Below are 13,787 nucleotides of genomic sequence, written 5' to 3' on the forward strand. Positions count from 1 at the left end.
TCGGTCTTTGACTATTGCCTGTGTGGGTCCGGGTGCTTGACACACACAGGGCACCCCTTACCGTGTCCTCACTTAAGCGGGACACGCGGCTCTGGGTTTAGATCGTTGCTGTGCACTGGAAAGCAGGCTCCGCTTTATTTGGATAAAATGCGTTTCCCGTCGTTGTTGGTGAGGGTTTTTCCGGGAGGGAATTTAGTCACGTCGGACTCACTTGAGACTCGGGGGTGAGGAGGAATTTGGGCCACGGGCACATGCCCAGGAAGGCCAAGGCGCCGAGGGAGGTGTCCCCAAGGCTCTCCTCTCCCCGGAGAAGCAAAGCTGCCCGTTCCAGAGAGACTGGGACCTTCCTTCTGAGGCTGGCAAATGCGCCTCGGCTCTTGCAAGGTGCTTTAGGGAATGCAAAGTCGCCAGCAAGCATTAGCCCAGGTAGCCGAGGAAGGTGGAGGCCAACACTGCTGGGAGCCCAAGCCGGCTGGGCCTGTGGCAGGCACGGAGGGGTCGGGTGCCCAGTGGAAAGAGGAGGACAGGGACTCCGGGGAGGAGAGGGGGCCGGAGGCACAAAGGGACCTGACCCAGGCCCAGCCCAGCGGGGCGCCATTCCTGGAGCAGGCGCCTAAGCCGAGGCAAGGGGTCTGGCGCTTTCTGGCTAAAACCACTGGGCTTTCAGGACTGTGCAGGGCTGAGCTGAGGTGGAGTGGACTGAGCTGAGCCGGGTTTAACGGGGCTGAGTGGGGCTGAGCTGGGATGTGCTGGGCTTAACTGGGCTGGGCTGAGCTTGTCTGAGCTGGGCTGTGCTGGGCTGAGCTGGACTGAGCTGAGCTGGGCTGAACTGGGCTGAACTGGGCTGAGCTGGGCTGTGCTGGGTTGATCTGGACTGAGCTGGGCTGAGCTGGGCTGCAGTGGGTTGAACTGGGCTGATCTGAGCTGAGCTGGTCTGAGCTAGGCTGAGCCAGGCTGAGCTGAGCTCGACTGGACTGAGCTGAGCCTGGTTTAATGGGGCTGAGTGGGGCTGAGCTGGGCTGAGCTGAGTTGAGCTGAGCTGGGTTGAACTGCACTGAAGTGGGTTGAACTGCACTGAAGTGGGCTGAGCTGGGCTCAGCTGTGCTGAGCGGGACTGGGTTAACAAGGGGGGCTGAGCTGTGCTGAACTGGGCTGAACTGGGTTGAGCTGAGTTGAGCTGAGCTGGTTTGAACGGCACTGAACTGGGCTGGGCTGGGCTGAGCTGGGCTGAGCTGGGCTGGGCTGGGCTGGGCTGGGCTGGGCTGAGCTGGACTGAGCTGGGCTGAGCTGGGCTGAGCTGGGCTGAGCTGGGCTGGGCTGGGCTGGCCTGAGCTGGGCTGGGCTAACCAAGCGAGGCTGAGATGGGTCCCGCAGAAGTGGGCTGGCTGGGCTGGCTTGACTTGGACAGCTGGCGAGCTGCTCTGGGAGCGTTTAACCTCAGCTGAGCCCTGGGAGCCACGCTGGGCCGACCGCAGTGACCTGCTCGTGCTGAGGGCTGGCGGAGCTGGGTCTGCATCATCCTCACCGATGACCTTCAGACCCTCCCTCCGACCCCAGACCCCCAGGCTGGGTCCAGTGTGGCTGAGCCTGGGGCAGTGAGGCCGCGCCGGCTCCACTGGCCAGAGGGAAGGCGGGGCTGCCCGGACCCCGGACCGAGCGGCAGGCACGAGAGACACTTCTCACGTCCCCTTTCTCTTCTGTCCTCTCTCTCGGGTCCTCAGCGAACCCGTCTCCTCCGACTCTCTTCCCCCTGGTCTCCTGCGTGAGCCCCCTGCCTGATGCGAAGCTGGTGGCCCTGGGCTGCCTGGCCCGGGACTTCTTGCCCAACTCCGCCAGCTTCTCCTGGAGCTACGGTAACAGCAGCGGGGTCAGCAGCCAGAACGTCCAGATCTTCCCGGCCGTCCTGAGGGAGGGCACGTACACGGCCTCCTCCCAGGTGCTCCTGCCGTCCTCAAGCATCCCCCAGGACCCCAAAGAGCGCCTGCTGTGCAGAGTCAAGCACCCCAAGGGCGACGAGTCCATGCTAGTGCCTTTCCCAGGTGAGCTGGGCTCCTTCCGCGGCCGGGAGGCGGGGATCAGGCCAGGAGTGTCCCCACTACACCATCCTGCTCGCCCCGCACCCCCTGCCCTTCCCGTTCACCTTGCAGCCCCTCTCCCCCCAAGTACACAGTGCATTCTGACCCTCACCTGCTCACTGTTTCCCTGATTTCAGCATCGAAGCAGACTCCAAACCCCTTGGTGTCCTCTGTGAAGTCCCAGTCAGAGAGCTTCACCCTAACCTCTACGAGGATCCCAGGTCAGCAGCCCCCGTTCACACACACCCCCACCTGCCTGCCCGGCCCCCCGCTGCCTCCCTCCGGCAGCCCTCCACGACTTCTCCCGTGAGTCCTTAAGTCACACCCTGAGCCAGGACGTCAGGGCACTGACCTGAGGCGCACCTACTGCAGATGCCACCTCAGGCCCCTGTGTGGCCATCAGCCCCTCATGGGTGGGGGACCCGTGCAGGTCACAGAGTGAGGGACTCTGAGAGGGTCACTGACCCGCTGACCGTGAGCTCGCCGTGGAGCCTCACGCGGGCACGTGTTCCCAAGGCAGCAGGGGTATGGAACTGAGCCCCGAGACCCTCACAGAAGCAGGGTGCCGCCCACAGGGCCGGGGAGCCGTGGCAGCCGGCGAAAGCCGCCCTCACCGCCGGTTCCAACTGGCTGCGGGCTCTCTGAGTGCCGGGGGCCTGGCTGGGGCCCAGGGTCACACCTCACCCTGTCGGCCACCCTGGGAAGTGTGTCCTCGCTCTGAGAAGGGCAGAAACCACTGGAGGTGTGCTGGCTGCACAGAGCATGGCAGCCCCCTCGCCGGCCCTCCAGAGTGCCGGTGAAGCTCCAGGAGGAGGACAGCGGCCGCAACCCGCCGTGGCGTCTCCGTGGGGGCCCTGCCCAGCTCCTTGGTCAAGACGCTCACACCTCAGGGCAGAACCTGCTCCCGCCGTGCATGTCCCCCAGGCTCGGGGTGGCCTGGTCAGGCACACAGGGTGCGGGAAATCGGGAGACAGTTCAGTCCTCCAGATGAGTATGTCACCACGGCGGGGCTGTGCACATCCACAACCCTCCCAGCGTGTGTCAGCACTCAGCCCCAGCCGTAACTCCTGCAGCGGGACCATCCGCCCAGCAGCCTTGGCGGGTAGAGGGTGGAGCTTCAAGAGGACAGGCTCGGCCCTCCCGTTCTGGGGCCAGACTGCCCTCCCATGGAAGATGACCCACCTGGGGCCTAAGGTGTGCTGACCGCATGAGCCAAGCCCTCCGAAAAGGGAGGGCCCCCCGACCCAGACGCGGCCCTGCTCTCGCACGGCCCACGGGCCAGATGCGGCCCAAAGCCTGATCTCTACAGCCTAGGATTGGCCTTTCCAGTTCTAGAGGGATGGACCAGGAGGAGGAGGGCAAGAGAGCAGACAGAAACCCCGTGCAGCTGCAAAGCCTAAAATGTTTGCTCTCTGGCCCTTGAGAGAAAAAGTTGGCTGACCCCTGGGCTGTCGCAATTTATGGCCCAATAACTTACTGGTCACCGTCACCCTAAACTGTCCAGGTGACTGTTTGGGGGATGGTCCTTGAGCACTGAGCACAGGTACTCGTGACCAGCGGCAGACAGCCAGGGTCCCGCCGGAGCCTGGAGGCGCACTCGGGGAAGGCTGACGGCGGCGACCCCCAGACGGCAGGAAGGGGCCGGCGGTGCGGGCAGGCCAGCTCCAGCCGTCTGTGGAACTTGGAGGAGACCCTGACTCACCCCGTTCCCACACAGTGCTTTCCACCAGTCGCGCCCAGACAGAAGCCCGGATGCCGGAAAATCCGAAAGACCCCTCCAGAGGTCAGCCCTTGGGGCGACCAAGTGGGCGGGGTGGGGGAGAAGGGCAGAGAACTTTCAGCGGCCGAGAGAGCCTGCCTGCAAGCGAGACCCCAGCCCAGCTGTGGGCGACGGGAGGTCACCGGCCCACTCTGCCCTTCTGGAAGCAACAAGGGCTGGTGGGTCCGGGGAGAGGGCAGGCCTGGCACTGGTCAGTGACTAAAGACACCAGAAGGCGCTGGCCACCCCTCGACCCCACTGCCACCCACCACACCAGGGACCACCACGCACCCTCGCCAACCTGTCCCTGTCCCCTGCAGAGTGCCGGAACCACACTCAGCCCCCCAGGGTCTACCTGCTGCGCCCTCCCCTGCAGGGCCTGTGGCTCCAGGATGAGGCCACCTTCACCTGCCTGGCGGTGGGGGAGAACCTGCAGGCGGCCCGCTTGTCCTGGGAGGTGGCCGGGCAGCCACAGAGCGGACACATGGAGGAGGGGCCCAGAGAGCACACCAACGGATCCTGGAGCCAGAGCAGCCGCCTGGCCCTGTCCAGGACCTTGTGGGCCAAGGGGACGTCCGTCACCTGCACGCTGAGTGGCCCCGGCCTGCGGTCCCCGGTGACTCTGGCGGCACAGAGAGAACACGGTGAGGGTGGCTCTCGGGCCAGGGAGACAGGGCAGCCGCGGGTCCCCTGCACCCCACACCCCAGCCGGCAGCACCCCTGGCCACCTTCTTCCACCAGGGGACCCCGGGGGCTTCTCCCGACGCCCCCGGCCCAAAGTATGACCAGGCTTCTCGCTGCAGAGGCTTTGGCACCCAGCAAGCCTGCCATCCACGTCCTGACCACGCCCAGTCCGCTGACCCCCGCCGAGGCGACCTCCTGGCTCCTGTGCGAGGTGTCCACCTTCTCGCCGCTGGGCGTCCTCCTCACCTGGCTGGAGGGGCAGAGCGAGGTGGATGCTTCCTGGTCCACCACGGCGCGCCCCACGGCCCAGCCTGGGAGCTCCTTGTTCCGCACCTGGAGCGTCCTGCGCGTCCCCACCTTCCCGGGCCACGCAGCTGCCACCTACACCTGTGTGGTCAGTCACGAGGCCTCCCGGACGCTGCTCGGCACCAGCTGGAGCCTGGACACCGGTGGTGAGTCACGCAGGCTGGGGGCTTCCGTCCGAGCCGGTCTCAGACGCAGGGCTGGGGGGCGGAGGGGCAGCCCCCGAGGAGCCAGGCAGCGGGGACCAGGCCGCTGCACGTCTGGAGCGCGCGCTTCCCTGCCCTGGGAGCTCTGGACGCCCCGAGGGCCGCCCCACTGCGTCCGACCCCGTGTCCACACACCACGCGCTGGCTCAAGAAGGGTGGGAGGTGGGCCCCCTCCACCCCAGGACCAGCTACCTCCCTCCAAGGTGCGCCCGCCTCTGGGCGCAGAGCAGGGGCCTCCCCTGGGCTGGGCGTGAGGGTGGCCGCCCCAGACAGCTGCCCTCCTGGGGGCATCTGAGCCTACCCAGCTCCCAAGACCTCCGCCCGTCCAGGAGCAGGGTCAGCACCTGGGAAGCCAGATATGCCCGGCAGCGGGGGCTGGGTTAGGGCACCCAGGGGAGCCAGACCGGCACACGCCCACGGCAGGCCCTGACCACGCGCCACCCAGAGGGGAAGAGTGGACAGACAGCGCCAGAGAGGAGGCTCTGGTGGGAGCCCAGGGCTCGCCCTCCCCTCTCGGGCATCCTGCCAGGCCCCCACTGCCTCCCCATCAGAGGGCAGCGCCCCGACCGGCGCCCACTCCCTACCCAGCCCAGCCCCGTGGGACAGAGGTGGACACGCTGGGCCGGCCAGGCAGCAGGACGCACAGCCCAGCAGGAGCTGGAGCAGGGGGTCCAGGCCCCAGGCCACCCGATGGGAGCCAGGCAGAGGAAGATGCCGGCGGCTGGGGGGGTGCCGAGTCAGCAAGGCGAGGGGGGCAGGAAGGCTCCTGTTCTACTGGCATCCGGGACCTTGCCTACAGCCCTGGCCCTCGCCATGGGCACCCCTCGGAGTGTAAGAGACACTCGGACGGCAGCCCTCACGCAGACGGGCCGGGCAGCTGTGGCCTCCTGGGGGGCAGTGCTCCTGCTGGCCCTGCAGGGCCCCCCGGGGAGCGGCGGCACCCCCGGCCTGCCTGCCTGTGTCCCAGCGGGTCTCTTCCTGAAGCTCCCACCTGGGGTACGGCTCATTTCACAGCACCGCCACTCCCCATCCAGGCGCTGTCTGTGCCGGGCCACCTGTCGCAGCTCACGCCTCTCGGGCCTGTCTGTTCCTCGGTCACTGAAGTGGGCTCCTGACCCTTCCCCTCTCTCTCCCCCGGGCAGATGGGCAGGACCCCCGGGGGGTCCTCACTGGCCCTCCTCCAGTCTCCAGTCCTCCACACGCAGCCGACGGACCCCCAGGCACAGTGCGGGCTGTCCGTGGTCTCATGTCCCAGGAGACCCTGGACCAGCCACCTTCAGAGCCTTGACCCACACCTCCCACAGGGGCCAGAAATACGTCCACCTGCCAGGGCCACACACCCTGGAGACAGGGTGGGTGCCAGAGGCGGCAGGAGGCCTGGCCACTCCCCAGGGCCCCCTGGGAGTGAGGGGAAGAAAGGCCTCATCCAGGAGGCCGCGGCCCGCACCATTCCCCCACCGGGTCTGAGCCGGCAGGCAGCTGAGCCTTCCCTGCCCGGACCCCTCCTCCTGACAAGTGAAGGACAGCCAGGACGGCTCCCTGCTTCAGGCAGCCTCGGCCGCCCTCTCCTCAGCCCCTGCACAGCCTGGATTGCAGCCTCTCTCTTTGCTGGGCCAGCTGCATGCCCCCCGAGTTGTGGCTTGCTGCCTCGACGGGTCCTGCTGCTTTCCTCCAAGGACCCCCAGGATCCCCCCAGTCCTCCATCCGTAGGCCACGCCATCCCTCTCCGTTCTAGGGTCAGTCCACACCGTCCCCCTCTTCCCAAAGGAGGGGAGACTCGCAGCGCGCTCAGCACAGGCCAGCACCTGTGGTCCCCATTATTGTTACAAAATAGCAGCTGGCACGTTGCCTCCCGTGGGGCCCCTCGCCTCTCCCTCCTGGCCTGCTCTGCAGCCCCAGCACTCCTCAGCCATATGTCCCATCCCCCAAGGTGAAGCCAAGGGACCTCGGCCCTCTGTCGCCCTTGCAGCCAGGCAGCTCCCCAACTCCTGAATATCTCGAGTCCTCACGCTTCTCTCTGTCGACCCTATCCCAGACCTCCCCGCTCCCTGCTGGGCTCGCTGCCGGTGCTGCCCCCTCCCCAGCCCATCCTTCATTCAGCGGCCAAGGGGATCTTTAAACATCCATTGAGGTTCTGCTTCCACTTAGGATGTAGAAGCTAGTGAGGTGTTCACTCATAAGGTAACAGAAGGACAACATCGAATAAAAAGTAAAAATCAGATTTATTTAAAGCCTCTGAAGAGCTGAGGACTCAGTGTCCAATGGACCTAGATTCCTAGAGGCCAGAAGAGGCTGTTGGCCACTTTATCCTCATCCCAAACACAGATGGACAGAGGCCTGGGCATCCATGAGAGGAGAGGGACGTAAGGGAATCTGCCGAGACGTAGCGTCTGCGTGGGCTGGCCTGGGCAGTGGGAATACAGATGAGCCCCCAGACAAATCTCCTCCACCCACTGATTCCCCCACCCAGGACTTTTGCTGAGCGATAAGTGGCTGTGGGAGCCGAGCGAGGCAAGAGATCTCCAGCCTTGGACGAGGCTTAGCTCCCAAAGCCCCACTGGAGGGGCCCGACCCCACCCAAACATTTAGACCCAGGAGCCAGCGATCCTGCCACCCAGCCCAGCTCAAATCCTGGTGAAAACAATGAGCCCCTCATCCTCCCTGCCCAACACAGAGGAGTGTGTGCTCGCTTCATGGAAAATACACATGTCTAATCTACTTCAAGCTCACTGTCTGTCTGTGCACAATGTCCAGCACGCAGTCAAAACTTCCTAGGCACGCAGATAAGCAGAGAACCTTCACTCATAATCAAAATTTTAATCTATCAAAGAGAATTAGACCCACAGGTGACCCAGATGTTGGAACCGAAAGCAATGCCAAGCATGTCACTCCTTGGCTTAAGTTCTTTTCATGGCTTCTTTTGCCCTAAGAAAAACTTCCAGATCCTGTCCCAGGGTTTCTTGGACTGTGTCCAATGGGCTGCCCGCTGACACACTCCTGCCCCACTCCAGAGGGGCAAATGGGCATGACCTCTCTCATTTGAAATTCTTCCCCATGCTGCTTCGCCCACCCTAAACCTTTCCCACCTTCTCATCCTGCCAACCTCGGCTTATCATTCACATGAGCTCTCCTGTGTAACTGAGAAGACATCCCTGACCCCAGGGCTGGGTCATGGGGCATCTGGTACACCTGGCCTTTAACTGGATGAAGCATGTCCATGGGAACCTGTCATCATGTTTAGACACCTCACTGACCCCCGGCCAGCTCACCCCTGCATTCCATGTGTGTAGAACAGGCTCCTCAAGTTCTCTGTGGCAAAGGGCTCCTGCCTTTTAATTTTTTTCCAATGAATCATGGACCAATACCTTTGCAGAATACAATATGAATTAATTACTCAAAATCTGAGACAAACAGAAACCAAGATGTGCTGATTTTTTATTATTAGATTCAACAGACTGCTATAAAAAGTTTCCAATGCACACAGTTTCCATACCTATTTCCTGTGCCCTGTGACCAGTGGTTCCCAGCCATTACCACCTACAGACCCCACTTCCGGTAACTCTGGTCAAGCACGAGGAAGACTGTCAATAAACACTCATGGAATGAACGACTAGGAAATTCCGGGGCATGAGACAGGTCCCAGGACTCAGTACTTCCTACCTGCCCCTGGGCTCTCCCTCTGGACTTCGGTGCACTTTCCGCACAAGGGTGTTGACCTGGGCCTGGACACCAGCAAGTCCCTCTCATCCTGCCTTGCCCCTCCCAACCACTCCAACTCCAGCAGGAATGACTTTTGTGTGTGTGTGTGGTACGCGGGCCTCTCACTGTTGTGGCCTCTCCCATTGAGGAGCACAGGCTCCGGAAGCGCAGGCTCAGCGGCCATGGCTCACGGGCCCAGCCGCTCCGCGGCATGTGGGATCTTCCCAGACCGGGACACGAACCCATGTCCCCTGCATCGGCAGGCAGATTCTCAACCACTGCGCCACCAGGGAAGCCCCAGGAATGACTTTTTGATATTCAAACTTGCCTTGACATGCCCTTGCTTAAAGCCCTTTGTTCTCAGGATAAAGTCACCAGCAGGGCCTGACCCCAGCCCCACTCTGGCCTCCTCTCCCACCGCTTGGCCCCAGGTCCCCGCTGCAGGCCCGCAGAGCTCCCGTCCACTGTTCCGGGTCAGGCCCTCCTGAAACAGAGCACTCGTGATGCTGTTCCTCCGGCTTGGAAGCTGTTCCCACCTCTCTCTGCCTGGCTGTCACCATCTTATCTTTCACCCTGTCACAGAGCAGCCACTTCCGAGGGAGGCTCTCGCTGTCCAGTCTGGCCAGGCAGGGCCCCCTATGTCCACCCCGGTGTCAGTGCCTCCCACTCCCTGCGCCCAGTCACGCTGGCATGAACTGAGCTGTGAGCCAGCTTGGTTCTGGACCGTCGGCCCCACCAGGCACTGGGACCCACCAGGCTCTGCGGAGCCCAGCACCCCACACAGCCCGGAGGCGAGCAGGCCCTTTGCGCGTGTGCGTTGAGGGCCTGCTGTGTGCTGGCGCAGGCGCGGCCCGGTCTCAGTGGCACCGGCTCCTCCCCAGGTCTGGCCACGCGGCCCCCCCAGAGCCAGGACGAGAGCGGCGACGACTTCTCGGAGCTGGAGGACACGGGCCGCCTGTGGCTCACCTTCGTGGTCCTCTTCCTTGTCACTCTGCTGTACGGCGGCTTCGTCACCTTCATCAAGGTAGGGTGGCCCAGGCAGGCGGCGCCCTCGCTGAGCCCGGCAGGGCGGCTCCCCTCCCCCACCACAGCCCCTAGCCTAGGACAGGCATCTGGACCTGATCTCGTGGGAGTCAGGGAGGTGGGGTCCCCGACTCAGCTGGGCGGGGGGGCCCTGACCTGGGGGCCTGCACCCTGTCCTCTGGGACTCCGACCCCTTCCTGACCTTGGGGCTCTTGCTGCAGGTGAAGTAGCCCCTGAGAGCTGGTGCTGGCACTGCAGCGGGGGAACCTTGACCTCCACGCCGCCCACTGCTGCCAGAAGGCAGGACTCCACCCTGTGCACAGAGGCCTCCAGCCCCACCCCTGACCCCCACTCACTCTCCTCTGCCCACGGCAGAGCCCAGCCCCCAACACAGAGTGGAGGGCATCGTGATACAGGGAGGGGTGTGGCTCCCCCAGCTGGCCCTGTGCCCCCGCTCCCCGAGCCGGTGGTCCTGACTGTGGCCCCCTTACCTTCCCGCCCACCGTCGGGCCCCATAAACAGCTTTGGCTCATTTCACCTGCCTCCTGTTTCTGCGTCCCAGCCTTTTGGATCTCCCCAGGTCCGAGGACCCAGAAGGCTGAGGGCAAACATACAAGGACAGGGGCCACCAGGGTCCGGGCATCCATTGGGGAGCTGCCACAGCGAGGAGCTGGGAGAGCCCCCTGCACTGAAGGGAATGGGCTGAGAGGCCCTGCTGCCCACACCAGACACGTGCCCGTCCACACAGGCAGGCACACGTGCACACATGTGTGCACATGCATGCACTCCTCACACACATAAGCATGTGTGCACCTACACATGCAGTGCACACGTGGGTCCGCACCCTGCAAGCACAAGCACACACACATGTGAAAACACATGCAAAAGCAAGGGCATATGCACGTGGGCACGTGTGTGCAGGTCGGCACCCACGCACACACACAAGAATCCACACTCACACAGACACACAGGCACACGTGTGCTCATGCAGCACACACACGCACACGCACGGGAGACAGCACTGCGTGGCGGGGTGGGAGCAGCCGGGCGCACGGGGCGGCCCTCACCGGCTGCACAGCTCGGGCAGTCGCCGAGCCCTCCTGCGCACCCACCCCTCCGGCAGACACGGTGACAGCGCCCCTCACGCAGGGCGGGCTGTGGAGTAAACAAGCCTCACGGGGCTTGGAGAAGACGCTGGTCCCGGCCAGCGCCTGGTCACTCCCCGCCATTGCCCGGAGTCCCCGCGGGAAATGTGTACCCGGCCCCAATCAGCCGCAGGCTTTCTCACCCCACCAGGAGGGGCGGCCAGCGTGGTGGACACCTGCCCAGGTGCCAGTCTCGGGCACGTCCTCCCTGCTTCCCCACCCGCGGACCAGGGCAGGAATGAGGGGTCGGCGCCGAGGCCGTGCCCTCCCTGGCCGGTCTGCGTGCCGGGCGTCGCGCTCTCACCCCCCTTGCGGGCTCCCAGATGCCACACCGCCAGCTTCCCCTTGTCACCGGCTGTGCCCTGCAGGCCCCAACCCAGCCTGTGGCCCAACAGCATTTGTCCATGGCTGGCATTCCTCTCTTGTCCCCAAATGTGCACCTCATTCCACATGCTGGGGCTGGAAGGCAACAACACATCCCACCCTCAACACACCCGCCACCGCACCAGCCCGGCTGGCGGGCTGGTCGCAGCCCCGAAGGCGTCCTGATCCCTGAAGCCAGTGAGCGGGGACTGTGCAGATGACTGCGCCCAGGATCCCGAGATGGGCGAGGGCCCTAGCCTCTCGGCCCAGCGTCACCACCAGGCCCTCACAAGTGGGAGGCACGGGGGACCTGGCGCAAAGAGGAAGGACCTGTGACGCAGAGGCGGGGCCGGCTACCCTGCCGGCTTCGGAGACGGAGGACAGGGCCACAGGCCAAGGGATGCTGCTCAGGCGACTGGCAAAGGCCAGGAGCAGGCCCTCCCTGTACGGCCCTGCCCGCGCTTGCTCAAGGCCCAGTGAGACTGTTTCAGACGTCCGGCCTCCAGACCGCAAGCGGACAAATGTTTGTGGTAATTTGCTGCAGCCGCAAGAACTAAGACACCGACAGTCCCTCCAGACCAGCCCGTCCCCAGCATCCTCCCCGTCCCAGCCAAGGGTGTCCCACCCTGCCAGAGGCCTGGGTGCAGACTCTGGGAAATGACTCCCTTCTTTCTCTGCAGCCCGTCCCAGTCGAGCAGCAGACCCCTGCTCCGCCTGCCATATCCATCTCGGAAGCCACATTTCCCACACTGGCCAGCCCGCCGCCTTGGCCAGGGCAGTTGCCATGCCTGCAGGGTCCTTGGTGGCATTCTCTGCATCCCCCTTGCCTTCTGCGGCCCTCTCAGCCTGGCAGTGAGGGCAGCCCTGTCTCAAGATCTTGGATGAGTCCTCAGCTGGTCCACAGCCCGAAAGGGCCTCACATTTGATCAGAAATTCACCTGCACGTCCTGGGGTCCTTGTGGGGGCCCCACCCTGCCCCAGCCTCCCGTCCCTCCACCCCACTTGCTTCCTCCTCCGGGCAGGGCCTCCTCGCTGGCTGTCCTCTCGAAGAGACTTCTTCCCAGGCCCTGGAGGGTCCCTCCCTCACCCCCTTCAAGTCTTTGCATGAAGCTCACCCCATCTGCCCTAATGAGAACGGCACCACCCCCATCTCCCTTCCCTGCCTAGTTCTCTTCTTTGGCCCTTCTGGCACGTTCTACGGCACACATACTCATGACACTAGCTGGTTGTTTCTTTGTCCTCACCCAGAAAGTTAACCCCAAGAGCACAGGGTTTTCCCTTGCTCCCTGAACAAAGTCTGTGTGCAGGAGGTGCCAACAAACATTCACTGAGGGGATGGAGCCCGGGGATGCCCCCGGCACAGAGCAAGTCACAAGGTCACAGGTGGACCGGATGAGTGGCCCCAAAGTAACTTCCCTTCTGAGATCGCCCCCTCGCCCCCTCTCTCCCACCTCAGTAAGTGACCACCTGCCAAGTGGCCCCCAAAAGACACCTCAGAGTCATCTCCAGACGACACCTGCTCCCTGGCCCGCGGCCAGGGCGGCCTTTTAAAACCCGCATCTGCCCAGGCAGCCCCGGTCCAAACCCAATGATGGGCTCCTGTCACATCAAGAATGAAATCAAAACTTCCATGCCTCACCCGGGTGATCCAGACCGGCCACGCCGCCCTGCCCCATGCCCGCTTCCCAATTTCCCGGCACCTCCCCGCCTCAGGGGCCACTGCTGCTGCCTGTCTCCAGCCTGGACAGCCCGGGTGGTACAGCCCCGGCGTGCACAGCAGCTAAGCCCTGTGTGAAGGAGGGGGCGGGGCAGTCTGGCTGGTGAGGTGAGAGAGGTCTCAGAGCCTCCAAGGAGGGCGCGCACGTGGGTCCCAGCCGGCCTCTCCACGGAAGCCCCCTGTGTAGCCACAGCATCTCCCGGCTGCCCCCAGGTCTGCGCTCCAGGCTCCCCCCGCCCTGGGGTTTGCACCGTGGGGCCCACCTGCAGGCCCTGGGAGGCCAGAAGGGCTGTCAAGCACCACAGCCTACAACCGTGATCCCCTGAGCATGGTGGGTGCTGGTCTGGGCCAGGGGGTCTGTACTTGAGCTTCCTTCTGTCCAGGAAACACTTTCATGAAAAGCCCCAAAATCGGCATGAAGTGCGCTGTCACCCACAAACGTCCCCACACCCTGCCTAGCGGCCGAGCTCCCCTGACCGCAGCCGGCCCTCAGCCCTCGGCGCCTGCGAGGTGGACTCCGCATGCTTTTACCCAGTTCTTCAACAGAAAAACCCAGCAAGCCGCCTGTCCACAGACTTCCCCTTTTTATCTTAAATAACCATTAGCCCACCTCCTCCACTACAGAGGCCTCTCTGCAGGAGGCACGTGACAGCCTCGGGGCCCTGGGCTCGGCCATTTCCCCCGACAGGGCTGTGTTTGTGGCCTTCCTGGCACTGCAGCCCCAGCCTCTGCTCAGCCCCTGTGACATGCAGCCGAGGGCCGTGGTCCCCGCTTGCTCTGCAGCTCGCCCGAGTCACCACAGCCCCACCTGCC

The 13,787-nt window shown here is 64.0% G+C and overlaps 1 protein-coding gene and 2 gene segments (V, D, J or C); all 3 read left to right on the forward strand.

Annotated features, from left to right (window-relative positions):
- The window catches only part of LOC131752098 (immunoglobulin gamma-1 heavy chain-like), a 229,364-nt gene that overhangs the window by 162,986 nt on the left and 52,591 nt on the right, over positions 1–13,787 (forward strand). The gene's annotated exons all lie outside the window — the stretch shown is intronic.
- LOC131752099 (Ig gamma chain C region-like) overlaps positions 1–13,787 on the forward strand; it is a 141,458-nt gene that overhangs the window by 13,035 nt on the left and 114,636 nt on the right.
- LOC136793899 (immunoglobulin heavy constant delta-like) lies at positions 252–10,283 on the forward strand. The segment is given in 8 exon segments: positions 252–384; positions 1,722–2,039; positions 2,213–2,296; positions 3,793–3,858; positions 4,155–4,478; positions 4,638–4,970; positions 9,608–9,750; positions 9,971–10,283. Coding segments are annotated over 8 exon segments (1,410 nt in total).

Source organism: Kogia breviceps, chromosome 3 (assembly GCF_026419965.1).
Source record: "Kogia breviceps isolate mKogBre1 chromosome 3, mKogBre1 haplotype 1, whole genome shotgun sequence".
NCBI lineage: Eukaryota > Metazoa > Chordata > Mammalia > Artiodactyla > Physeteridae > Kogia > Kogia breviceps.